General features: G+C 51.4%; 1 protein-coding gene across 4 annotated transcripts in view; it reads left to right on the top strand.

Moving 5' to 3' along the window:
- Nucleotides 1-23,264, top strand: part of Rasgef1a (RasGEF domain family member 1A) — an 82,347-nt gene extending 59,083 nt beyond the window's left edge. For all 4 annotated transcript variants that reach the window (XM_051203636.1, XM_051203638.1, XM_051203637.1 and 1 more), the window contains exons 2-13: nucleotides 12,714-12,914; nucleotides 15,161-15,283; nucleotides 16,529-16,666; nucleotides 17,405-17,626; nucleotides 17,990-18,064; nucleotides 18,417-18,509; nucleotides 18,934-19,036; nucleotides 19,115-19,194; nucleotides 19,994-20,185; nucleotides 20,999-21,122; nucleotides 21,361-21,433; nucleotides 21,614-23,264. In XM_051203636.1, the coding sequence (XP_051059593.1) occupies nucleotides 12,720-12,914; nucleotides 15,161-15,283; nucleotides 16,529-16,666; nucleotides 17,405-17,626; nucleotides 17,990-18,064; nucleotides 18,417-18,509; nucleotides 18,934-19,036; nucleotides 19,115-19,194; nucleotides 19,994-20,185; nucleotides 20,999-21,122; nucleotides 21,361-21,433; nucleotides 21,614-21,638 (1,443 nt within the window). In that variant the 5' untranslated portion in view covers nucleotides 12,714-12,719 and the 3' untranslated portion in view covers nucleotides 21,639-23,264. The remainder of the gene's footprint in view (nucleotides 1-12,713; nucleotides 12,915-15,160; nucleotides 15,284-16,528; nucleotides 16,667-17,404; nucleotides 17,627-17,989; nucleotides 18,065-18,416; nucleotides 18,510-18,933; nucleotides 19,037-19,114; nucleotides 19,195-19,993; nucleotides 20,186-20,998; nucleotides 21,123-21,360; nucleotides 21,434-21,613) is intronic.
- Nucleotides 23,265-26,048: the final 2,784 nt, after the last annotated feature.

A 26,048-nucleotide genomic window follows, 5' to 3' on the forward strand; every position in this document is an offset into this window, starting at 1 on the left:
CTAGACTATTGGGATTAAAAGCTTGCATCACCACATCTGGCTCCACGTAGTTTAAATATCACACAAAACTCTTCATTTTAGAAACTCCCAGCCAGGACCTGGTCTCGTTTCCTCCTGAGGTTCAGTTGGCTGTCGACTTACTAATGTGTTCTGCAGCTATTGGCCTATTCATTCTAAACGTGGTTAGTCTCCTTTGGTTATTTGTATTTTCTAGAAAGATTCCAGTTCAAAGTGCTCTAGATCATTTAAGGTGACATAGTGGAGTTAGAGCTTCTTCCCACTCCTCCCCCTTCCTCCATCTTCCCATCCTTTTGTTTATTAGAATTTTCAGAGGGTGGAGATCTCTCCCTCCCTATCCAGGGCCATGTACATCTAGGGAAGTACTGGCCACGGAGCCATACCTCCACCCCGGTCCCGGGAAAGTGGTGTTGTTGTGTGACTTGAGTCTTACTGTGTGGCCCAGGCTGACCTGGAACTCATGACTCTCCTGCTTCAGCCCTGGGCCTTTAAGAAGTTCTACTCCCTTCAATTAAATCTATTTATTCACCTTTTGGCAAATCCTTCCTTCGGTTTCCTTTGCCATAATCACGTTTTATTTAGAATTTCTGTGAGGGCTGTCCAACCTGGTTTGGTCTCCCGGGAACCGCCCACTTCATCTTGCTTTCACCTCAGGCTGCCCCGCCCTTTCCAAGAGTCCCTAACTGTTGGCCAGGTGAGGGGTCCCTGATGATGGTGGTCACACTCACAGGTCTTAGACACCCTGGCATCACCTATGAGCTGTAAGTCCTGGGTTGATGGCTTCAGCCCTTTGGACATTTGTGCTTTTTTTTCCCCCCTGGAAAACAGGGTGTAGTGATGCCAGCTGCCCTAGGGACGGGCAGAGGTGGCTGTGCCACCAGCCTCAGACAGACCCCCCCCCAGGGCCTGGACACACAGGAATGCTACTGTGTATGCAGCATGGGGACACTTAGACATGTGTTCTGGACATGTTTCAGGGTCTATAGCCACTGAACTAGGGCCTGGCGGACCTTTCCCACTCACTGACACACAGAACGCTCCTTGTTCCCAAGCCATATGGGTCTCAGGGATGTGTCTCTGGACACCTGCCAAGATGAAAACTCAAGTGAGTGGAATGATTTGTTTTTGAACACAAAGGGGGAAAAAAAAACTTTCCTCAGTCTAATTATGTGTCATTTAAAATTGAAAGGACCCCTGTTTCTCTTCTATATTCAGCATTCACAGGCAGCCATGGAGGGTGGCTGACAGCTCCCAGAAGCACTGGCCCTACCATCCCATCCTCATCCCATCCATCCTTCTGGCCCAGCTTCCCTAGGACTCTCACCTCGGACCCAGCCAGCTTGTTGCCTCTTATGCCATGATCCCTGTGTAGGGCTGTGGCCTGGACCAAGCTGTCAGTAGTGTGCACAGGCATCCTCCTATAGCATCCAGGCAAGAGGCCTGGCCACCACACTAGGCGCTGACCAGCAGCAGGGCACCCTATTCCAGCATCCCTCAGGGGACACTGTTTAGGAAAGAGGACCCGGTAAGAATGGCTTGCCACACCGTTTCTCCCCCTCTTCCTTAGCTCTGGGAAAAATCCTAGAGAGAGAACAACCAGTTGTTAAGATACCCATGTTGTCCATGTCTGTGGCCAGTTTGGCTCTAAAAGGCCAAGACCCGGAAGCCAAACTGCATGCAGGGGAGGCAGTTAAACCCTACAGACCCAGCTGAAGAAGGGATAAAGTCAGAGGCCACGAGCTGCAACTGCCCAAGCCCTGGGTCAGTGGGAGGCAAGCTTGCAGCCTCCCTGCCTGCCGGGAAAGGCCAGGGATTCTCTGAAATCCCACCTGCTCCCACCCCACGCCTCTCAAACCTTAATAATGGGGTAGTCATTTGTGGACAATGACATTCTGTCCCCCGAGCAGCCACCAGAAGAAGCTGATGGACTAAAAGAGCAAGTGGGGGAGTGGAAAGCAAGGAGGAATCTCTGACGTAGCAGAATACATGGTTAGGAGTGTGGCGATGGCAAGATTCCTCTAGTTAATTCATAGTACATATGGTAATAGAAAGGGTTTCGGAAGGGAAAACAAACCATGGGACTGTAACAGCTTTAATTATCAGGGTGTGCTCAGGCCCTGCCTGTGTGGAGAAGGCACCGGAGGAGGTGCTGCGGTTGGCACTCAGGTTCCCATGGCAGCCGCCTCCTTGTAGGAACCCAGCCTGCTACCCTGCGCCAGGCCCTGGCCTGTCCTAAGAGCACATGAAGGCAAATGTAACCTTTTATTCCTAAATGAATGATATTTATTTTTGTGTGTGTGCACGTGTGGGGCTCATGTGTTACGGCATGTATGCAGAGGTCAGACACTAGCAAGAGTCTGTTCTCTATTTCTACGGTGTGGGTCCCAGGGATCAAACTGATGAAACTCAGATCTTTGGGCTTGGCACAAGTGCCTTTACCTGCTAAGCCATCTCACCAGCCCCTAATGTCACTTTTCTTTATGGCATTGTGAACATGACTTCTTGAAGCTTGGCTTACGTGGAGACCAATGTCTGGTCCATTGCCTTATCCCATGTCCCTTGGACTTGGAGCTCCCACAGCCCAGTCACTGGATTGAGGGACAGCCTTGTTCTCCCAAGAACTTCCTTGCTGTAGAGACCACAGGGTGTCAAAGTGAGAAGGTGACAGTTTGAGGGGCCTATGTGCAGAGAAGGAGGTATGCTATTTCTATACCCCTAATATGATCAGGAACCAAGTGGTCACCCTAGGTCACAGCCAGTCTGAGCCCCCGTGCCTGGGACAGAGTGTATAACAGGTCAAGGGATCCACCTGCCTGGAATTGGAGGCAACCTCTGTGTCTACATCTGCCCCATAGGCCAACAGGCTGCCTTACACGCATGGTGTTAAGAAGGGCCCAGAGGTGTGGCCGGGAGAAGTGACTATCAGCTCTCAGTCTGTGTAGCATGGCAGCCATGTCTGTGTCCTGCTTGTCAAAACAGCCAGGTGCTTCAATTCACTGTCACATGTCACAGAGCAGGTTCTGTCTCTCTGCAGAATGGTGTGTTTGATTTCTCCTAGCCAGCTCAGATCCAGGCTGTACTTGTAAGCCTTGCCCATATGCTGTGTGTGGCTCCAGCAGTTAGGACCTATAAGATCCTATCTTTTGTCTTGTTTTGTTTTGTTTGAAGCAGGGTTTCCATGTATTGCTTTTGAGGTTGTCCTGGAACTTGCTCTGTAGACCAGGCTGGCCTCCAACTTACAGAGATCCGCCTGCCTCTTCCTGAGTGCGGGGAATTAGAGGCATGCACCATCAATGCCCGGCAAGATCCTATCTTATTGAGGGAGAGGCTGGGGCGATGGCGACCAGTGTCTCCTTTCTCCAATTTTTCTGGTTTGTGAACCCAGTCAGGAAGTAGTAGATGACGAAGAGGGCCAGGTGAGATGATGGGGAGGTCCCTGCCTCTGCACTGTCCTGGGGGAACTTTGGCTGGAGAGGAGGTATGAGGTTCTCTCTCTCTCTCTCTCTCTCTCTCTCTCTCTCTCTCTCTCTTTTTCACTGAGATCCACCTGCTTCTGTCTCCCAAGTGCTGGGATTAAAGGTGTGCCCCACCACTGCCCAGCAGTGTAAGGTTCATTTTTGCCTCCTGTTGGCAAGAAGGCACTGACCCTAAAGATAGACAGAAGGTGGGGAAGGGTGTGTGCTTGCTGGGGGATGACTGCCCCCAGTGAGTGCCCAGTAGTTTCCAAACCAGGAGATGCCTGGCTCTTTTGCCTCTCCCTTCAAGGCGGAGTGGCAGAGTCTGTAGGGGAGCTGTGCTCCTTGCCTCACCCAACACACCAAGCCTTGTGCTTCCCCCTAGTTACAATTTAGAATCTCTGTAGTCTAGAGAGTGGTGGCCCTGTCAACAACCCGAGGGCAGCCTTCCGGGAGATGTGACAGGGACCCAAAACCTCTGATGCAAATTCTCTGGCCCACTGAAGGCTTACAGAAAGGTTTGTACTGGCACCAGGAAGCTGGCTGTGTATGCCGTGAGCATCCAAACACACATTTCATTAATGAGCAAGGAGTAAAAGCTCTGGTACCTCACTCACTGCCCCAGCCCAGTGCAAATGATTTCTGGGAAGACTGATTAGGAGCCATTTTGTAGGGTCACTGGCAGAGCTGGGCTCATGTGGCCTCTACCTAAGTCCAAGCAGCCAACATAGACTCGGTTGTGGTGTCTGACTCTGCCCTTTTGGCTTTGTGCCCTTGAAGGTAGGGGCACAGGGCTGGGCCCTAGCTCCATCTTGGAGCACCCCTGCCCAGCCAGCAGAGGAGAGACAGGCAGGATGTGTAATTTTCAGTTGCTAATTGTGATGTCCTGCAGCTTGCTGAGCTAAAAATAGTCTCCGTTTTTGTTGAGTAGGTTAAAAAATAGAAGCCTGGCACTGCTCAGCAAGCAGACCCCCTCCCCAAACTGGCAGAGGCAAGGAGCTGGCTGATGCCTCCCCTGCACCTTCTGACAGAACCCTGGGTCCTTATGCAAAATGCACCCTCAGGGCCATTTTTTGTCCTAGTTTTTCAGAAGTCTTGGGGCCCATGGACAACCTTCTGGGAGCGCCTGAGCCTCTAAAACCATTGCTACAGGAATATACATTTGCCCACTCATCCATCTGGGCAGAGGGTCAGCCTTCATCTGGGCCTTCATGCTCTTGAGGAGGTCTTGTTCCTGTTACGACACTTAGAGGGGATGTTGGAGGGCTGGCCAGGGAGGCAGATCTAGGCTTACCTGCACATCACTGCCAGCCTGAGCAGTTGCATGCAAGTCCTGGGGACCAGGACCTGGTGTCCTCATCTGAGAAAGGAGCATTCCGCATTATAGGAGGATCACACTTATGTGAGTCAAGTTACACCAATGCCTAGCTCATGGCTTCCTCTAATTTCTAATAACAGACATTTAAAGTTCAACAAGATTAGGCAAAAGCTACTTTCACATTTCTTAGAAATTTCTTAGAATCTGGGGAGGGCCCTGTAATTCTGTGCTTGGCAATCCTGCCCCAGAAGCTCTTTGCTTCCCAGCTGTGCATGAGATTGTCCCTTTCTTAAGGTGTTATCTTATTCTCTGCTGGGAAGGGGTTGGTCAGCCTGATAGCCAGCTGTCCCTCTGTGCTGCCATCCAAGCTGTCCCCTTGGTGTCTCTGGGATGGAGAGTTACACTTTGTATTCACTTTGGGTCAGGTGTACTGGGAAGACAAATACTGCTGACCCCAGCCTCTTCCTTGGGTAGGAACATGCCCTAGAGAGCTGGTGCCAGGAGCAGGCAGCTGGACCTCAGAAGTCTGAGGATCCAGATCTGTCCATTGGAACATGCAGCATGAGTTCTAATTGGTCTTAATAATAAAAACCCAGAGTCAGATATAGGGGTAAATGCTGAAAGGCCAGAGAGACAAAGGAGCAGCCACAGCCACACCTTACCTCGCCAACTCCGCCTGAAAGGGGCTGAGCTCCTGCCTCCTCCCACTTTATATTTCTCTCTCTACCCAGCCATATCACTTCCTGTCTGTCTGCACAGACTGCTGTGGTTAACCAATGGCTAGCTCTGCCCTTTGATCCTCAGGCAAGCTTTATTTGTTAGTGCACAAACAAAATATCACATTTCCCCTTTTCTGTCTAAAATAAGGTTATAACTAATATAATAAAAACTATATACAGTAAATACAATAACTATAACATATAGGGCAATAAATACATCAACAATGTCTAGTCTTTTAGCAAATGACAAATTCGGAGGAAATATTCAATTATCTGTCCTATCTTGGTGAGTCCAAAAGGTTGAAATTCACTTTCTACCTTAACTTTACATTACCAACCCGAAACTATCTTTTTATGTCTCTCACCTTATACACTGTATATTTCTTTAGTGAATTTCTTTTCTGAATCTGGTAACAGGAACATGCTTCACTGTTCCCCTCGAGATCCTGAAGGATAAGCCTTCTGTCCCAGCTGACCAATTGGGACCCTCCCCTCCCCCATGCCTTGCTCTAGGCCTCTGAGGCATCAAGTTTAGAGACTGACAGGAAAATGATGGGGGTGTGTTTCCTGACAATATGCCCAAAGCGTGGGTGCAGCCACAGGATTGGGTGCAGGCTCCAGGACGGGTGTGAGGCCAGCAGCTGCTCGTGGGTAGCACAGTGACTTGACCCTGCTCTATAGTCAGCATCTATCCCATACTGGGGTCCAACTAGGCTGACTGTTGGCAGCAAGGGGCTGAGTCTTTACTGAGACCACTGACAGACCAAACTGCACCCAGCTTCTCCACTAGCTCTTGCCCTGCCTGGGCACCCCAGCACCGGAAGCAGGAGAGGCACAGAGCAATGGCCCAGGCCTGGACAAGTACAGGAGTGGTCGTGAAGATGCCCCACAGCCTGTAGAGTGCTATCAGGCAGCGCCGCTGGTCTGGACCCTCTCTCCATAGCCGCATCTCTTCTCAGTCCCAGGGCTGCAGGGTGGGGGCAGAGGCTTAGCGCATCGCATCTAGAGTCCGTAAGTGGGGGCAGTATTCTGCAAGCTCTGCCTCTCTGCTGTGGATGTGATGTGACCTGTTGCTTCAAGCTCCTGCGGCCATTCCCTGCCATGATGGATTGTGTGCTCCGACTGCAAGCCAAAAAAGCCCTTTCTCAGGCCTTTTATCAGCCGACGGGCAGGGAAGGTAGCCAGGACACCAGTGGCAAGAGCCAGCACTTTCTATGCTCCCTATGCGCAAAGTGACACTAAACTCTGCGGAGACTGGCACAGGGGGCCTTCTTCATGGCCACCTGCCGAATCTTGCCCTTGTCCTCTCTCAGGGTGCCCGCTGCTGATGTGCTGTGCTGGGGCCGAACCCCAGCACACGCTTGCGCTAGGTATCTCCACATCTGGGGCCATTACCATTTTCTGTTCTGCAGCCCACCTGGCTCATGTCTCCACATGCTTGTTCTGAGTTTGAAGCCGTCCTCCATGCTACCCCCTACTACGTTTCCTACAGTCAGGTGTCCATGTTGCAGTCTGCAGGTGTGGTCCTGAGGCTTGCCAAGAGGGAAGCTGGCTCTTGGCTAGGTGTGGGGCTCCTCACCCCTCTGTCCTGACGCTTTGGAGCTGTCAACATGAGCATATTCTGGATGTTGAAGGGGCACAGAAACAAAGCAATGACTGCTCTCCTCTGGGCCCAGATTCCCCAGAGATCAGAGCTGAAGTGGAAGCCTATGTGTGAACACTTCATGGGGTGGGGGGAGTGTGGTCCCAGGGGAGAGATAGAGGAATGTGTTCGCACACCACACCATGTCTTTGGCAGAGCTCTGTGAAGTGTTTGAGTAGTTGAGTGAGGGGGTGGAATTTTCTTACCGGTCTCTATGCCCCCACCCGCAGATTGAAATGTGCACACAGGTGTAAAAGTTGCAAGGTGTCACCTCCGCAGCCCAGATGTACGTCACCAGAATGGGGCTGCTTGTGCCACCACACCTGGGCAAGAGCTGTGGTGTGTGCTGAGGGCTCTGCAGCCTCCGGTTAGCAGCCATGGTCAGAATCAGGAACAACCACTGAACAGGGTACATCACAAGTCACATGGTCATATCTGACTGCTCCAGGAATGCAGACATATCAGTTTTCGTCTATCTTAGCCTTCCAGGGAGGAGGGATGAGAAACCCACCTGGTTACGGCTGAGGGAATAGGCTCAGAGAAGCCTAGAAGCTTTATCACAGATATGGAGACAGGGCATATTCTTGAACCCACATCCCAAGCTGTCTCCCACGTCCTGGCCATAGGACCTGTGGTCATGGGAGAGGACGTAGGGAAATGGGGCCCGGATGGGCGTAGGTGGGGACACCCTAGGCATGTGCCATCTGTGCTGGTCCCGGGAGGGACAGCTGAGTCTGGCAGCAAGGCCCAGGGACCACTTCCTGATCAGAAACAGAAGGATGCTGAGTGGGCACCGTGGCTGAGCCTCGAGGGAAGGGTAAGGCTGTAGTGAAGGGAGTCCCTAGACGTGATCACTTTGGCTATCCTGAAACTCATCCATTTCAGTGGCTAGCAAAGGGTTCTCAGGTTCACCTCTGCCAGGCAGCCCTCCATGCCCACCCCAGACTGAAGGTCTCTGCGGCTCTGAAGGCAGTGGGTAGTGGGTATGGTCTGCTCCCGCAACTTCAATTCCTTTCAGGCTAGGAGGACACCCCAGTGGTTGTTCCACAGAGCCAGGTAACCCAGGCATGGGAACAGTTCTCTCACCTCTGGGCAGGAGCGAGCCTTCCAGTAGACTTGCAGCCTGGATCCTAGGACCTGCCCTCACACCACCTGGCTTATGTGGGAATCAAGAAGCTTTCAAGGGCTGTCTGCAAGGAGACAGTGAGTCACTTGCTCTGTCTGGCTACGAGGCGCTTGCTTTACTGGGTTGATTAGGTCTGTAATTAGGAGGTGCTTGTTTTCTTGCTCGAATGGAGAAGGGGTGAGGAATGGTAAAGACAGCTGGGTACAGTCTGTTCCCTATGCATATGGGGACTGCAGTGTGGCCCAAGCTGACTTCTTTGGACTAGGGGTAGAGGCAAAGGTGAGCTTCAGAGGCCAGCCCAGTCCAGGGCTATCTAGGATCCCTCTGATTGGCCTGTGGGCTTCTTGGGCCCTCGTTAATGGCTTCAGCCTCACAGGGTCTGGATGCAGCTAGGAACTTACTGATACTCATTTGTACCAGGAAACCCCCAGGAAATGCCTGGGCCAAGCTTGCCCCCAAATGGTGTGACAGCTCCTGCACAGTGCTAGTTATTGCCACCATGGCAGGAACCTCACTTAGCTGGCCCAAGGCATTGGAGGCTAGAATGTGCAGGGGGTAGAGACCTTCTGTTCACCCACACAAAAGTCACCCTTGTGTCTTGATCAGAGACAGATTCAGCCCACAGATCAGGTGCCCTTGCTGCTGTGGAGGACCCTGCTTGCCGTTATAGAGAATCCATGCAGGATGGGCGGGCTCGGTGTGTCATTGGTGTCATTGACCCGCTAGTGATCCCAATCACTGACAGCTGTGATGCAGGTGATGGGGGCTTGGTGCAGGCATCCTGTAAGGGGATCTTTGACTTACTAGCAGACCCAGAAGCGCGCTTCCTCTGCCCCGAGGCTCCCAAAAGCTGAGGATCCCTCCTGCATTTACTGTCGCTGCATCCTGGCCTCCTTCACTTGTCTGTGGGATCCTGTGGCTGTGACTTGAGCATTTAGGGAAGAGTGGTATGACAGTGCAGAATAAATGAGACGACTTGGTGCCACCCCTTACAGTCATTTACGAAGTTGAGTATTAGCTTCTTCGATGTGTTTTCCCCAAGCAATTCCTTCAGACTTCAGATTCCCAGCGCTGGATGTCTCATCCCTTTGGGAACTGTGGGTGCTCCAGGGACTCCTACCAGTTCCTCAGGCTTCTCTCTTTAAAGGCAGCAATCTCACTGTGGCCTCTGTAACAGAGGACTCACAGTATATGGAGACCCAGGCCTCAGCTCTGGTTCCCCCGGCAGGAACCTTGCCACAGGGGACGCAACGGGAGCCGCGTGGGTGAGGGGGGAGGTAGAGCTTATACCACCCTAAGCCCCACCCTCAATAACACCTCCGGCCCCAAGCCCCTGCAGCCTCTGTAGAGCTAAAAAAGCCAACATCCAGCCTATCCTGGCCTCATGGGGAAGAAGGCAGGCAGACTTCCTGGAGGAGCCGTCCGGCTGCACTTGGAGATCTTAGGATTTCTTTACCGCATGCTAGCTCCGTTGGCCTCAGTTCTGTGATCTGAAAACTGAAGGCTTTTCTCAAGTCAGGGTTCACAGACTTGACCCTGGGGTCCCTGGCAAGCTTACTGGGATACAACATGTAGCTTGCCCTGTGTTTCTTTTTTTTTAAGTTTTATTTTACATATCAATCGCAGTTCCCTCCACCTCCCTCCCTCCCTTCCTCTTTCCCTGTCTCCCCACCCTCACATGCCCTCCCACCACCCTCCCCTCCCACCCACCCCAACTCCACATGTAGGGACTAGGACTTCTCTCCTGTCTCTAGGTTAAGGCAGTATCCCTCCATGGGGTATGTGCCCGCAAGGTCCTTTTGTGCACCAGGAATACATCCTGGTTCCACTGTCTGCGGTCCCTTAGGCTGCTCAGTCCTTCTAGCTGAGACCCATGTTCAGGGGGTCTGAGTCAGTCCCATGCTGGATTCCCAGCTATCAGTCTGGGGGCCCGTTAGCTGCTCCTTGTTCAGGTCAGCTGTCTCTGTGTGTTTCTGCTGCCTGGTCTTGTCCTCCCTCTCTGCATCTGGATTCTAGTTCAGCTCTGTTTAGTTGTGGGTGCTTGCTTCTGTTACCAACAGGTACTAGGTGAGGGCTCCATGATGGTGGATAAGTTAGTCTCAGATCTCATTATCAGGGAAGGGCACTTATGGTAGCCTTTCCACTGTTGCTGAAACTGTTAGTTGGAGTCACTCTTGTAGGTCTCTGGACATTTGTTTAGGTTCAGTTTTCTCTTCAATCTTATAACGGTTCCCTCTTTTATGTTCTCTCTCTCTCTCTTTCTTTCTCTCTCTCTCATCTTCTATTCCTCCCCTGACTTAATCTTCCTAGTCCCACGTGCTTTCCTCCCCTCCCCTTCTCTGTTTCTGATGCAGTAGAGGCAGGCTAGGCCAGAAAATAATGTGCCCCTAACATGTGAGGCCCCCAGCCATGGGGCAGCTGACTGCCTGAACTTTAAGGGGTGCATTCTCGTGGGCTTCTCCCCTTTGCTCGAGTTCCTGCACTCGTGTGTGGCAAAACATTTTTGCCCCCAAGAATTCCTTAGGTTTCCAGGTAAGCTGGGGTCTTTGCCTACTTCTTACCACCCCTTGGGAGAGGTCATTGCCATACAGTGTTGTGTGTGTGTGTGGGGGGGGCGGTAGCCCTTTGTAAAGCCAATAGTTTAATGAAAATCAGCAGTGATGGTTATCATCTGTTTTGCATAGTGGAGAAACTGAGGCAGGTGTGGCTCTGCCGTGTGGTGGGTTCACACTGCTGGCGCTAAGCCCTGTGTTTGGACTATTCAAGGGTCACAGAGCCAGGGGAAATATGCTTTCTGAACAGGTTCCCTCTCAGCATGAGGCTTCTCTGATTAAGGGAAGGCTTTGGGCCTGTGAGGTGGGTGCTGTGCTGGAGGGAAGCCACACCCCCAAACTCTGCAGGTTCTGCCTGTAGTTTCCGTTATGGCTGGATGGTTTGACTCCTCCATCTGCCCACAGCTGCCAGTGCCCTGTGCCCACCTGCTCCCGGGGGATGAGACAAGAGGCTAGCAGTATAGATAGCACCATCTAGTGGACGTGGGGAGGATAGGCACTCAGGATCAGGTTTCACAAGCACCTCCCAGGCAAATACTGCCCTGTCCCGATCTCTAGTTGGCTGGTGTGTCTAATACTAGTCTATTGCTATGATAAGACACCATGACCAAGGCAACTTACAGAAGAGTTTATGTGAGGCTTACGGTTTCAGAGGGGGAGTCCATGACTGCCATGGTGAGGAGCTTGGCAGCAGGCAGACAGACATGGAGCAGTTGAGAGCTCACATGCTGAGATTCAACCGCAAGGCAAAGAAAGCTAACTGGGAATGGTGTGGGCTTTCGAAATCTCAAAGCCCACTCCCAGTGACACTCCTCCTCTAACAAGGCCACGCCTCCTAGTCCTCACCAGACAGTTCCACCATATGGGGTTCGAGTATTCAAACATATGAGCCCATGGAGGCCATTTTCATTCAAACCGTCACAGCTGGCTACTTGAGGCAGCTGGGAGAATGAAGTTCAGGAGGCTTTTGATTTGCCACTGCCTCAGCAGAGACTTAGCTGCTTGTGAGGTAGGGGTCTCATAGGGCAGGCCATCCATAGCAAGCAGTCCAAGGACACAGCAATCCCACCAGGATGCTGCCCTGCCTGCATCACTGTCTTTCACATGTCCAAAATCAAGTTCCAGGCGTTTCCCCAGGCCCTGTCTGTTGCTCTGTGTTGTGCTGGTAAAAGGCTCAGGCTTGATAGTTCTTTACAATATCCAAGGTCAGTTCCATTCCCCTCCTCTCTGCTGCTACTCGACCAGACAAGCCCTCCCAGTGTTCCAGCAAAACCAGACAATCAGCTTCCACAATCCTCTCTTGCAATATCCCTTAGCTGCCCTCTCAGAGCAGATTGCCAGCTCTAGCAGCCGCACAGCAGCAGCAGCAGCAGCAGCAGCATGTGGTACCCTGGCACACATGAATTAGCCCAGTCCTCAGACCACTGTCCCTACTAATCCTTTAGCCTCACCATGCATCAACCCCAGAAGTTGGCATCTGCTGCCCTAAGGATACTCCTTGGTTATCCTCAGGCGTTGTATAGCTAACGACCAACAGTCAAGCCACATCCATCATTCACACTTCATCACTCAGGCTGTTTTGACCACAGGCTCCCTGTACTTGCTCTAGAGTTTATTCTCCTCCTGGATATAATCTCAGGAGGCCCATGATTAGGACTCAGGGAATCTACACTGAGTCAGGGTCCCTGGAGTGAGATATGGTGTGCACAGAGTGGGTGTTAAAAGAATTCTCGTCAGATCTGCAGAGCCTGGGAGACCACCAAGCTGCCCAACAACCTCTCCTTGGGGCTTCCAGTCAGCCATGCGTGCACTTAGACTGGATAGATGTGTATAGGCTGCCAGCCACCTAGGACAGAGCGCTCACCCTTGTTCTTCTTCCCCAGGAAGCTATGCCCCAGACATCTGTGGTCTTCTCGAGCATCCTTGGGCCCAACTGTAACAGACAGGTGCAGCCCAGCATGGGGGAAAGAGGTGGGGCCAGCAGCGGCTCCAGGGACCTCATTTTCCAAGATGGACGCCTCACTTCTGGATCTTTGGAGGCCCTGATGGAGCATCTGGTCCCAACGGTGGACTATTATCCTGATGTGAGTGGCTTGGTTCTGGGGGAGCTGTGTGGCAAGTAACAGGGAGGGTTACCCTGGGATCCAAGGAAGGCTGCTTCTAGGAGGAGAGGGACTCCCAGATGGGCTGTAGAGTTTGAGAGAGCAGCAGGACTAACCCTGCCTCTTGGGCCTTCATCACCTGCTCTGCAACGAAGGTCTCATCGAGAGGAAGACAGTGACTTCTCTGCTGCTCCCAAGCAGGGGAACATGAAGGAGGGCACAGAGGAGGCAGAGATATACAAAGGGCCTACCCTGTAGGAAGAAAGTTTGAAGGGTAAGGCCAGCATGGGGGTCCTGTGACCTGGTAGGCCAGACTACTTCCTAGAGCCCAACCCTGAGCCGAAGCAGGAGTTGCAAAGGAAGAAGACCCACCCTTCTCTGAGGCATGTGAACGCCAAAGCCCTTTCCCTGATATCAATAGTTCAAAGCCTTCTTCCTCACCAATTTGAGGTGACGTCGAGCATTCTGGGAACAGAGAAGACAGTGTCTCATCATGTCTGGCTTTCCTTCCACCTCTGATGGGTGACATCTCTTAGCAAGAGGGGTTCTGCAGGCTAGTCCCAGCTGAGCAGCCCCTGTCCATCTGTCCCAGGGCAGACACTCAGGCTCCTGGTGGTCAGATACACAGTAGGTGGAATGGCTGTTCCCTCATTGCCTTTTCTGTTTTTGGTTTCTTGAGACAGGGTCTCATTATGTGAGTCTGGCTGTCCTGGAACTCACTATGTAGACCAGGCTGGCCTCAAACCCACAGAGATCTACCTGCCTCTGCCTCCTGAGTGCTGGGACTAAAGGCGTGTGCTGCTATGCCCAGTTACCTTTTTAACATTTTGTATATATATGGGAATTTTGCCTGTGCGTGTCTGGAACTCCTGATACTGGAGTTAGAGACAGTTAGGGGCTGCCAGGTAGGTGCTGGGAATTGAACATGGGTCCTCTGGAAGAGCAGCCAGGGCTCTGCTGGGCCATCTCTCCAGCCCCTCTACTTGCCTCTGAAGGGCCAGCTTGACTTCTCCACCTGCAAGGCCATCCTCACCCTCTCTGGACTCTGTGAAGACAAACCTTCCCTGTCCTTCTTTCCATCTGTCTTGTAAGCCCTGTCAGAGACTCTTTAGGGCTGATGGCGGTACAGAAATGGCTGCTGCGAGACTGGGACAGAGACTGGGAGGAGGAATCCTAGGTCCTGAAGCAGCCTGGGCTAGGGCCACAGCCCCTCAACCCTGACTATGCTATGGAGCCATGATCTTGTGCCAAACCAAGGGAGGATCTCAGCATGCTGTCGCCCCGTTCTTAGGATGCTCTGGGATGCTCACCCTACAGGTTCCCAGGAAGGGCGTAGCAGGTCAGGAAGTAGAGGTGGGAGTCTCACAGTGCATTAGCTGCTCTTCAGAGTGCCTGATCTTCTGTCCCCAGGTACATGCTGAACACATGCATACCATGAAAACACACCACAAGATCCCCACTCCTTGGAGATGGCTAGGAGCCCCTGGTGTGACCACACTATGCTTTCCTTACATGTCTGAGTCATCTGCCTGAAAGCTGGACCCTGAGAGTCTTACCTGTTGCTTGGGTACCTGTGCAGCCATGCCTGGGACAGCCTGGGACAGGTCACAAGAAGGTTACAGGGTCAGAGGAACACCCAGTGTCCCTCGAGTAGCCTTGCATGCCCCCATGGCATGAGCATGTGCTGCTTCAGGCTGCTGTACTCCCTGCTGACTGAGCCCAGCTGGCCTCAGGCTAGAGCCAGTAAATTCCCATCTTATGGGCTTGGAGTTGGGGCCTAAGGACCTAGACAGTCCAACCTATACCAACCAAATGGGAATGGACCAATGCCCAAGTGGGTTAGAGGCCCACAGAGGATCCCAACCCACCTGCCCACAGACAGGAATGCGTCTATGAAGATCCTACAGCAACTGACCCATGGGACACAAGCTATGAGAACCATTGGCCACAGGCTGTGTCACCTAAGTCTTTCAGTCTGGCTTGGACCAGACATCATGAACCCGGGGAATCCCCATCTTGGAGTAGGACAGAGAGTAGTGGAGAATTCCAGAAGAGCTGAGTCTCCTACGTGTGTAGACATAGAAGTAGAAAGAAGCAGAGTTGTGCAAGCAAAAGGAAACCATGTGAGCAAAGGGGACAGAGTGATGGCCTGGGAGAGGCCAGGCCAAGCGCAATTGAGCATGCCTGCAGAAGCAATCTAATTATCATTCGCCCCCTCCTTCCTTCAGAGGACATACATCTTCACGTTTCTCCTGAGTTCTCGAGTCTTCATGCCCCCTCATGACCTCCTGGCTCGAGTAGGGCAGATCTGCCTGGAGCAGAGGCAACAGCTAGAGGCTGGGCCTGAGAAGGTAAGCCACCAAAGGGATGATGGACCTCTGTCTCCTAGCTTGGGGAGAGGCAGCAAATAGAGAAAGTGGGCAGGGCATGGTATGGATCAGCCCGGAGCCCAGTGTGGGCAGAGCAGCTTGGTCCTACTGCAGCCTGGAGGAGTGGCTCCTCAGGTCTAAAGGTGTAACCTAGAGCTAAGAACCTTTCCAAGCTGCTGGGACTAATGGCTGCTTGCACCCTCCTGGGGCGGGCCCCGTAGATACCTGGCCTCCTTGTCAGTACCCGATTCCATGAAATGAGGTCTTATAACAAAAACACCAGAGGGGGTCTTAGTCACTGCCATCTCTGTGGGCATCAGGTGGTTATGTCCTCAGGATAGTAACTACCCACATGGGAACATTCAGTAATCACAGTAGGACTGTTTGGCCCTTCTGGATTGAGACACTGATCATCAGGAAGCCACCATCACTCTGATGCCCATTCAGGGTCTGGTATAGCAGAAAGGGTGGTGTGTTTGTTGTGCGGGAGCTGGCAGGTCTGTATCAGAGAGCAGTCTGATCCATGCCCTGTGGCCCAGCCTTTTTCTGCTGGAGGTTTATGGGACACACTATACCCCATCAGTCTTGTCATAGTCTGGAATGTGCAGCCTAGAGTCTGCAGCTGGGGCTGAGGAGAGCGAGGCCTAATAGCAATAGGGAACTTGAAGCCAATACTATGGGTTGTTTTGGACAGTGGTGATGATAAGACAACGTGGGCCTGGGTGTGCCAGGGGTGTTGTCCAGTGTGGGCACTCTCTGGTCTCCTCCCTGGGGAAGAGGGTACACAGACACTTTGAACAGAATAATCAGCCTTGTCCAGCCCACCAGCACCACCCTCCATCTCAGTGCTGGATGTAAGGTCCCCCTTGGCTTCTGCTCAGGGCAGGACCTCCTCCCAGTACTTAGAGAGGGGCAGAGCCGTTCTGCATCTAATGTGATTCTCCTTGGTTGTGTGCATTTTTATGGCTAATGTTGTACTATATAGCAAGCAGAACTCATCTGTCATGGTAGTGGTGCGTTTTGTTTCTTAAAGGTGAATCAGAGAAATAACAAATGACAGCCACATATTGTAGTGTGGCTCTGGCAAAACCGTGGGTGCATACAGGGAAGGCATGCCCAGCACAGGCCTTGGGGAGGGGCATGGCCCTAAGGCAAAGGGTAACTTGTGCCATTGCCTCCTATGGTTCCTTCTGACTTGGGAGTCTTACATATCCCCCACTGCCCCAGGCCAAACTGAAGTCCTTCTCTACCAAGATTGTGCAGTTGTTGAAGGAGTGGACAGAGGCCTTCCCTTATGACTTCCAGGATGAAAAGGCCATGGCTGAGCTGAAGGCCATCGCACACCGTGTCACTCAGTGTGATGAGGTGAGGTCCTCCCTTGGTCATTTGCCAGGCTTCTTGGGTTATTTTTGGTGTGAGTGTGGGATATCTTTACAAGAATATCCTCATATGTGTCCCCTTTCCTCCAAGAGGGTAGCACCCACAGACTTAGCGGGTCAGCAATGGGCTAGATAGACCTGCATTATAGTTGCCTGACTCCACCCTGGCCTTCAGCATCCGCACATCTGGGTGGGAATCTATGGGCAATTCTAGGACCCAGTCTGCTCTTCCTGGCTCCCAGATGTCTTGGTCTTGGTAGAGACAGAGCTGAGGAGTTGTAGGGCCTCTCCCCAGGATGGAGAACCCTTTGTTTAGCAGCTCCTGTTTGCCGGGTGGAGAAGCCTGGGAAGAGACTCCTGAAACCAGTGAGCCTAGGGACACCCTGCCTAGGGACAAAACCCTTTCTGGCGCCTTCTGAGTTCATCCCGCTATGGAGGCAGGGAGTGAGAGCTGTGCTGGCAACCTCTGGGAAAGTTCTTTTCAGACCCACAAACCAAGCCCTAGCCCTACCTTCTGCTCCTCCCCTAGCAGGACAGTCCACTAAGTCCCTGCAGTCCCTGGGAGTCACTCTGTAGCCCACGTTGCCATCAAGGGGCCTAAGGTACATGCAGGCTTCGATAGGATGGGAACTGAAGGTCAGACATAACTGAGGCGGGGCTCTCTGTGGCGGTGGCCGTGCTGCCAATGCACTCAGCTCCTTGATGAAGCCCCTCACCCCCACAGGAGAACGGCACAGTGAAGAAAGCCATTGCCCAAATGATACAAAGCTTGCTGCTGTCCCTGGCTGCCCGAAGCCAGCTCCAGGAGCTTCGGGAGAAGCTCCGGTCACCAGTTGTGGACAAAGGGCCTATCCTTAAGGCCAAGCCACCAGCCGCCCAGAAAGACATCCTGGGCGTGTGCAGTGACCCCCTGGTGCTGGCCCAGCAGCTGACTCACGTCGAACTGGTCAGTACTGCTGCATGCTCTGTTGCATGGTATAGGGTGGGGTTGGGCCACACGTGCATTGCTTAAACACAGTGCTGTAAGGATACCTCCCTGCTGGTCAGTCTGGGCTGTGATACTACTGCCATAGTCTAGCTGTGCATCTACTAGAGCAATGGGTATGTCTATGCCTGGTGTTGGGTCTGTAAGAGTGTAGCATCCTTGTATGAGGAGGAGGGGGACAGTTACACTGGCCTGTGGTGGCCCCAGGATACAGGAGAGGCCTGGGAGGAGATAGTGTCTGCCCCGGGCAGGCTTTCTGCTCCTGCAGTCTCTTTCACAGTCCCCTGAAGCTCTGACCCTCTCTCTCCTTGTCCCCTGCCGAAGGAGAGGGTCAGCAGCATCCGCCCTGAGGACCTGATGCAGATCATCAGCCACATGGACTCCTTGGACAATCACAGGGTGAGTGGGCGCAATCTAGGAGCTATGGCTGGTAGTTGGCCTAGTTGAGTCTGGCATTTGCACCCCTGCTCACACACACACAGGTTGGGTGCAGCTCTCACTTAAGTATGTGGTATGCACTTTGGCTGCTGAATCATGCCACCCAATAGGTGTGGCTGTGGCCTTTCATGGGGGTTAGTGGTGACTACAGAGTGCTGTGTCATTGAACTGGTGGGTTAGCCTGTCAGAACAGCTAAGGAACAGGCAGGCATGGACCAGGTCATGCCTTGACCTTGGGACCTCACCAGCCACAATGACAGACTTGTCCAAGCAGTGTCCCCAGGGCTCCCTATGATATGCTTTGTCCCTCTAGTGCCGAGGAGACATGACTAAGACCTACAGTCTAGAGGCCTATGACAACTGGTTCAACTGCTTGAGCATGCTGGTGGCTACAGAGGTGTGCCGGGTAAGTTTGTACCAAAGCGGATCTGGGTAAGATGGCCCCGCCCACCATCTCTGCAAGGCTGACTGACTCCTACCCTCAGTCTCAAGGAAATACACATGGTGCCCACTGCCAGGACCTCAGCCTGCCCCTGCCAGCAGAAGCGCACATACAACAATGGTTCTTTTACAAAACGACCCTATCCCTGGAGTGCTCTGCCTGTACCCAGAGCTAAAGCCAATTACAGTGGGTTTCATCTTCCTCGGCCTTTGAGGCAGGTGACATCATTCCTTTTGTGGGTGAGGATGCAGCAGTGCTAAGACATAGAACTAGCCTCCGGAGATGCAGCCGTAGGTCCGGGGCAGTTAAGTCCGTCCGAGGCACTCCCTGAATCATTGCCCAGTGATCCCTCGGTGGCTCCACGCCGAGGCAGACTCACTGTTTCCAGGTGGTAAAGAAGAAACACCGGACCCGCATGCTGGAGTTCTTCATTGATGTGGCCAGAGAATGCTTCAACATCGGGAACTTCAACTCCATGATGGCCATCATATGTGAGTGTCTAGGTACAGGTGGGCTTGCTTGTGCCACCTGCTTCTCCATGCCCTGACCTCTGCTCCATGTCCCTCCAGCCGGCATGAACCTCAGTCCGGTGGCACGGCTGAAGAAAACCTGGTCCAAAGTCAAGACAGCCAAGTTTGATGTCTTGGAGGTACTGGCATCCGATCCTCTCTCATCTCGTGTTGTCCAGAGGGTCCTCAGCAGCAGGGGGCGGCGCCTTTCCTGGGTCCGGCCTTGGCGGTGGTGGGCACTTGAACTCTCCTTGGCCTCGTTGCTTTGGGTGGAGTCAGAGCCCCGAAGAGTGAGAGTGACACCCAAGTGACACTGACCACTGAGCAGCCAGCCTCTCCTGACCCTGGGCCACCTCAGTCCCCGGAGGCTGGCTGACAAGTCATCTGAAGCTCTACATAGATGCACTTGGTCAGAGTCTACTTTGTGTTTAGGCAGCTTAATCTTTGTGCCTCATGGAGCGGTGTCCATTGTGTAGTAGAGCAAAGGCAGGCTTTAAAGCATCGGTTCTCAACCTTCCTAGTGCTGTGACCTTTAATACACTTCCTTGTGCTGCGGTGACCCCCCAGACATAAAACTATTTCCGTTGCTACTTCATAACTGTAATTTTGCTACTGTTGTGATTTGCAATGTAAATATCTGTTTTCTTCTGAGGGTCTTATGCAACCCCTGTGAAAGGGTCTTTGACCCCCTAAAGTGGTCGTGACCCACAGGTTGAAAAGCACTGCTCTAATGGAAGGAACACAGAACCGGCTGGGCAAGCAGGGTTGTGACCCTCCTGTGTGGCCACCCAAGGCCTGGGGGCTGAGGGCTACTTCTGGCCTTCCCCCCTCATGTCGATTGCTGGGTCCCCAGGCCTTCTCCACTTGTCACCTCATACTCTACAGAGGGGTCTCCCGCACCGGTTTGAGGGGCTCACTCTGTCTTCTCTGTGCCTGCAGCATCACATGGACCCCTCCAGCAACTTCTGCAACTATCGTACAGCCCTGCAGGGGGCGACACAGAGGTCCCAGACAGCCAACAGCAGTCGTGAGAAGATTGTCATCCCCGTGTTCAATCTCTTTGTGAAGGACATCTACTTTCTGCACAAAATCCACACCAACCACCTGCCTAATGGGCATATTAACTTCAAAGTGAGCCCGGCCCCTTGAGGTCCCAGCATGGGTGGGGTAGGCATAGCCTTCCTGTGCTACTACAGCTACCAGGCAGTGGCTTTGTAGCAGGGGCTGGTGTCCAGGCCTTGCCTGAGGTCTAGAAGGTTCTTCTGTGCTCGGTGCACCAGGTGGGTTAGGGCTGCTCTTCAGCCTTAAGGTTTGAGGTGCAGCTCCTGTCTTTTTTTTTGGGGGGGGGGGAATAGCAGATCTCGGAGCTTATTGCCACAGGGTCCTGGTACCAGTGCCGACTCTACTAAGGTGCAGAGGAGCAGCCATCCCTAGGGACTTGGGGGTAAAGAGGGACTTAGGTAAGAAGGGACTTGAGCAGAATTCCAGAGGAAGTGAGGAACCAGCCTGGTGGGCTGAGGTGAGGGTAGCTAGCCATGGGAAGGAGCAGAACAGGAGGTACCTGGGGAAGTGTAAGGTACGTTAAGTAAGGTACTTGGGTCCTGTGCATCCATACCAATGCCGTCGTAAGAAGAAGCTTCTCCTGCTGGTGCCCTGTGCCAGGTATGGCTAGGGGATGGCTCAGGTTGGAGTCTTCTAGGTCCCGGCTGCAGCCTGATGGCCTATGCAAAGGGCAAGGCAGAGTGGTCTCAGGGACCTCTGCCATCTCTGATGTTGTACAAGCTGCCATGGTGTCAGCCAGGCTGGCACTGTCCTCTTCCTTCTGCTGGGACTAATAACAAAGGCAGTAGACAGATAAGGGAGCCATATCTCTGGCTCTGATAGTTGGCTTTAAGTTCTTTCAGGGGACAGTTAGAACATCCTGTTGGTATTTTTGTCCCTTAGAAATTTTGGGAAATTTCCAGACAGATCCATGAGTTCATGACATGGACACAGGTAGAGTGTCCTTTCGAGAAGGACAAGAAGATTCAGAGTTACCTGCTCACGGCGCCCATCTACAGCGAAGAAGGTAAGGCTATCTCTTTGATAGCACACTGCCTCCCCAAGTACCCATTTCCCCAGGTACACAGCAATTACTCTCATACCCACCCGGGCCCACTGACCTCTTAAGGTGGCCCTTGGAAACAGTCAGGGTTCGGTTAGAGTTCCTAGTCCCATTTTCCTGGGCCTCGCGTTGACTTGGAGGGGGAAGCTTGTTATAACCCACCTGCGGGGATGCTGGCTCTCAGGGGACCTCCATTCCACAGCTCTCTTCATCGCCTCCTTTGAAAGCGAAGGGCCTGAGAACCACATGGAGAAGGACAGCTGGAAGGCACTCAGGTAGGAATGCCAGGCACATCCAGGCTGGGGGAGGTGTGGCAAGATCAGAGCCAGCCTTCCCATTGGACGGTTTGGTAGGATGCTGAAGACTGGGCTGGACATGGGCGTTCTTCTCACAGAGATGTGGGCCTCCCGGGCCTGCTCAGGGAGCCTGATGCAGCTCCTTCTGTCCATCTTCAGGACCACTCTCCTTAACAGAGCCTAAGGATGCAGCCTGCAGATGCCGGAGGAAACACAAGGAGCGAACCGGGTTCAGAAGGTGGCAGATGTGGGATGAGAGAGTAGGAGACCTCACTGGTTGGGGTCCATTTTGTATATAACTTTTATGAAAAAGAAAATGGTAATTATTCCATGCATCAGCCTTTGGCACTTACAAAGTTTTTTTTTTGTTGTTGTTGTTATTTATTTTAAACAGGGCAGGGCCCTGTTTTGGGGAGGGGCGGGAAAGAGTATCATGGGAGATGGTAACCATGGTAACATCTTATTCTAATGAAATGTAGATTTTTATTTTCTACTTTTGATGATTAACATCCTATGAAAAAAAATTTAAAATAACCCAACCAAAACCAATGTGAGCCCTGCCTGCTCGGACGCCTCTCCAGCCAGTGTCTCTGATGTTGGGGTTAGTGCCTTAGAGGGTACTGGGGGTCCAGTCTTCCTGTTCCATTGTTGGAGCTGCAGCCAGCTCTGTCCTGTGCCGCAGGAGCCCACCCTCAGCAGCCTGGGCCACCAGGTTCCCACAGGAAGGGCTGGAGTGGCCAGGAGGTCTCGTGTGCACACTTCTGGAAAGGAACCTTCACATATGGGCTTTCCAAAGTTTACATTTTCATTTTCCTTTATCAGGGATTTATGGGGTTGGGAGGGGCAAGGGGAGGCCGGACAACATATTTTCTGTGAGAATATGTTTGGCAAATTGTTCTTCAATTGTGTTTTAGAAGAGAGAAAAATCTAAGGCAACATAGGAAGGGCACTGTCAGGCTTCTGGGCTGCACCTGAGCCATGGCGCCACAGTGACAGAAGGTGGCATCTGACGCTGGAGTGCAAAGGCAAAGAAAGCAGAGTGGGTGTGTGGCAGATAGCCCCCCTCCCTCCAGCAGGGGGTCCCCTGTGGGTTAGCCAGGGAGCGCCCCCACGCTGGAGAGCAAACTGTCCAACATGGAGTGATGTATTTCTGATCCAAGCAGGGGAGTATGGTTCATCTTTCATGTCTGATTTCCTGGCATGAACCCTGTATCTTACTGATCATGGGTGGGGTGACTCTGTCCCTCAGACAGCTGGAGATATCTACACTGATTTGTTTGGCTTGGATGGGAGCTGCCTGTCAAGAAGCCCAATATGGAATGGTTAGTCCCATTCCCAGAGGTCCTGAGGACAGCCTGGAGATGGCCAGCCAGGCCATAGCGATGTGGGCTAGGTGGCCACCCTCAGCCTTGGGGAGCCGAGTAGTTACACTGTATTGTCACAGTGTGTTTGCACTTTTCAGACCTTCTAGCTAGTACAGATTGTATATTGATAGTACATATTGATTTGTTTATGTCTTTGAGATAAAGGCTGGACACTTGAGAATATATATTTGGAATATAATGTTAGAACATTTTCTGTACATGTGTTAAGAGCCTCAGTCCATGTGTGTGCTTCAGGGGTCACTGGTTCTAGTACCTTCTTGAGAAAGTGTCTACATTGCTATTTCATTGCCCCAATTTGATGCACCCTTCATTTGATGTTTTGGTATTTGGAGCTGATCTCTGAGTATAAAGCTGTACCATATGCAGGATGTCAGTTGTGGTGTGACTGGATGTACTTGCATCAATAAAAGAACATGTTGCTCTTCTCCCTTGCCTGTGTGTGTGCGTTAAGGAGACTGGAGTTGGGGTGTTGGGGGGTACTGCAGGGACCCACTGTAAGCAGGGGGGACGGGGGGAGAGGCAGAAAGTTTTGTTTGCCGCTGAATCACATGGTGACAAATGGATTCATGTGAGATGAGGAAAGGATGTACAGGATGAGTGTTGAAATCCTGCTTTTCTCCAAGATTACACCCAAGGAAGCAGTGTATGATCATATAAGTTAGGGACTTCTCATTAATAATGTCAATCATATCTTTTGTCTGTGTCCTGCAGGCACCTACCTGCCATACCTCCCTGTAAAGCAGCCTGCCAGGCATAGCTCAGATTGGACCATTTGTTGTAGTTATTACACTGTAGGGCACTCAATGCTTGGTCAGTTGACAGAAAACCTGGGTCCTGAGTGGGAAGCCAAACCCCTGTGTCTTCAGCCTCCTCCTCCCACTGAGAACACAACCCAGGCTGGACGAGGGCCTCTCCACAGCTCTCAAAGAACCTCACGCTCACCTTCAGTACCAACTCTGCTCATTTCCACAAGACCAACAGAAAGACACACTATGGAGGATTCACTCTATTGTTAAATCAGACCACTATATCTCCTATACGGGAGAATTTAAAATACGTTTCTCTAACTCATCTACAGATTGGTTTAGATCATGTTAACATAATTTCTATCATTGTTCTCAAAAAATGAAGTCATGATAATATAAGTAAGGTGAGGAAACCTTCCCCACCCCACCAACAAGAAAAAATTTCCAGAAGTATCAACCCCAATATAACCAGGACACTCAGCATGGTTGGGTAAACAATTCTATCAAGGGGGTAAGGAGGCAAATTATGTCCTTTTCTATTTCTGGCACCATGGAAAGTGAAGTTCTTGCCTGCTGAAAGTGACTAATAAAGTTATATAAGCACCATAAATACAAGTGGATTCAGAAGACAGGACGATGTGGAAGCCAGATTTTCCCTTAAAGATAGGAATCACACGCTCAGGTTTGTGGGAGAAGGAAGAAAACCCAAGACACATGTGACCTCAGCCCATATCACTGGCATGCCAAAACAAACAGAAACACCATGCTGTGTAACAGTGGCCTTGAAATGCAATGCTCTGCCTTGAGTAAGGGAGTCAAGGAAAACTATTTTGAGGCTTGTCACTGAACTGAGACAGGGAAACTTTCTGCTGATAATTTATAACTACACATCAATGACCTTTCCCAAGGTCTGGAGCACAAATCACACCAGTCCAACAAAATTGCAACTGAGTGTAACAGGAAATATAAATGACCCAGAGACAGATATTGGGGTTCAAGCTGAAGATCAGGGAAGCAGAACAGCCGGCCACTAGCTCTCACCTCAAGCTCAGGCTGAAAGGGATGATGCATGCATGAGTTCTTCTCCAAACCTCAAACTGCTGCCTCTTCTCAGCGTGGCTGGAGAATGAATGTTCCTATTTTCAGTGTGGCTTCAGTATGCCTCCTACTGAATCCTTGTTTCTATCTTTTAGACCCCTCTAGTGCTGGGATTAAAGGCATGAGCTATACTTCTCTTTCAGACTGATTCAATCTTGTGTAGATTTGGGTGGCCTTGAACTCACAGAGATCCTTCTATCTCTTAATCCTGAGTCCTAGGATTAACGGTGTGTACCACCACCTCCTAGCTTCTGACTGCTGGGATTAAAGGTGTGTGCCTGGCTTCTATGGCTTGTGGCTGATTTTGCTTTCTGAATTTTCAGGCAAGTTTTAATAAATAATAAATAGTATATCACTACAACTGAGAATGTGGTTTTAATATGGCCCTCAAATGGCACCATCCCAAAGAACCAAACCATTGACATATACTCCAATTTTTAAACTGGCTTTTAACCTTCATTTAAACTTCTGCTAAATGTACTTTGATTACGTTGCACGTTGCATGATTGATTATTGGTTACTGTGGCATCAGTGAGGGATGCCTTGTTTGGGTTTACCCTGCAGCACTGGAGGCTGAACCCAAAGCTATACACATGCTACACAGGTGCCCATCACTGAGCAGCAGCCACACGCCTAGATGCTCCATTTGGTTATTTTTCAAACTAGCTTGGCCATAACTTTGAGGGAATTAGTAGAATCCAACTAAGGACAAAGTTGGAAAATAAGGTCATGGGACATGGAGGCTATTTTTAGAACAGGCTAGCAGAATTATCAGAGGAGAGAATCGGGCAAAGATCGTGTTTGAATTTTTCACAACTAATAAAAGACAAAAATCCAAGGAGCCAAAAGAAGCTCACACAGGGTCAGGAAAAGCACATCTATGGGTAGAAGATGAGAAAGCTAGAGAATAGAGATGGCGAGACTAGAGATGGAGATCTGGAGATGGCCAGGGAAGCTGGTGAGTGTTGGAGCCAGGGACATCGTTGACAGTTGACAGCAGAGGGGACCTGAAACCCACACCCAGACAGCGAAAGTCACATGGCTGAAGAAAAAGAAGCCTAGAACTGTCTCTCCTTTAAAACTGTATTATTTTTAAACCAGAGAAAATAAGATACAAACTAAAATGGGGTTTGCTATCAGTAGGTCTTCATCAAAAGAAACTCCAAAGGGCTCTTAACCTTTAACATTACATGTAAAAGTAATTTCCAGATGGACTACACATGAAAGCTTGAACGTCATTACAATAGTCTAAAAGAAGACATAAAAAATTCTTTTATATTTTGGAAGAGGAAAACGTTCCTTAAATTAGACATTCAGATTAGTAACTTGTAGTGAGATAGTCCTTCTGTAGCACTGACCACGCCC

This window comes from Phodopus roborovskii, unplaced genomic scaffold, assembly GCF_943737965.1.
Source record: "Phodopus roborovskii unplaced genomic scaffold, PHOROB, whole genome shotgun sequence".
Lineage (NCBI taxonomy): Eukaryota > Metazoa > Chordata > Mammalia > Rodentia > Cricetidae > Phodopus > Phodopus roborovskii.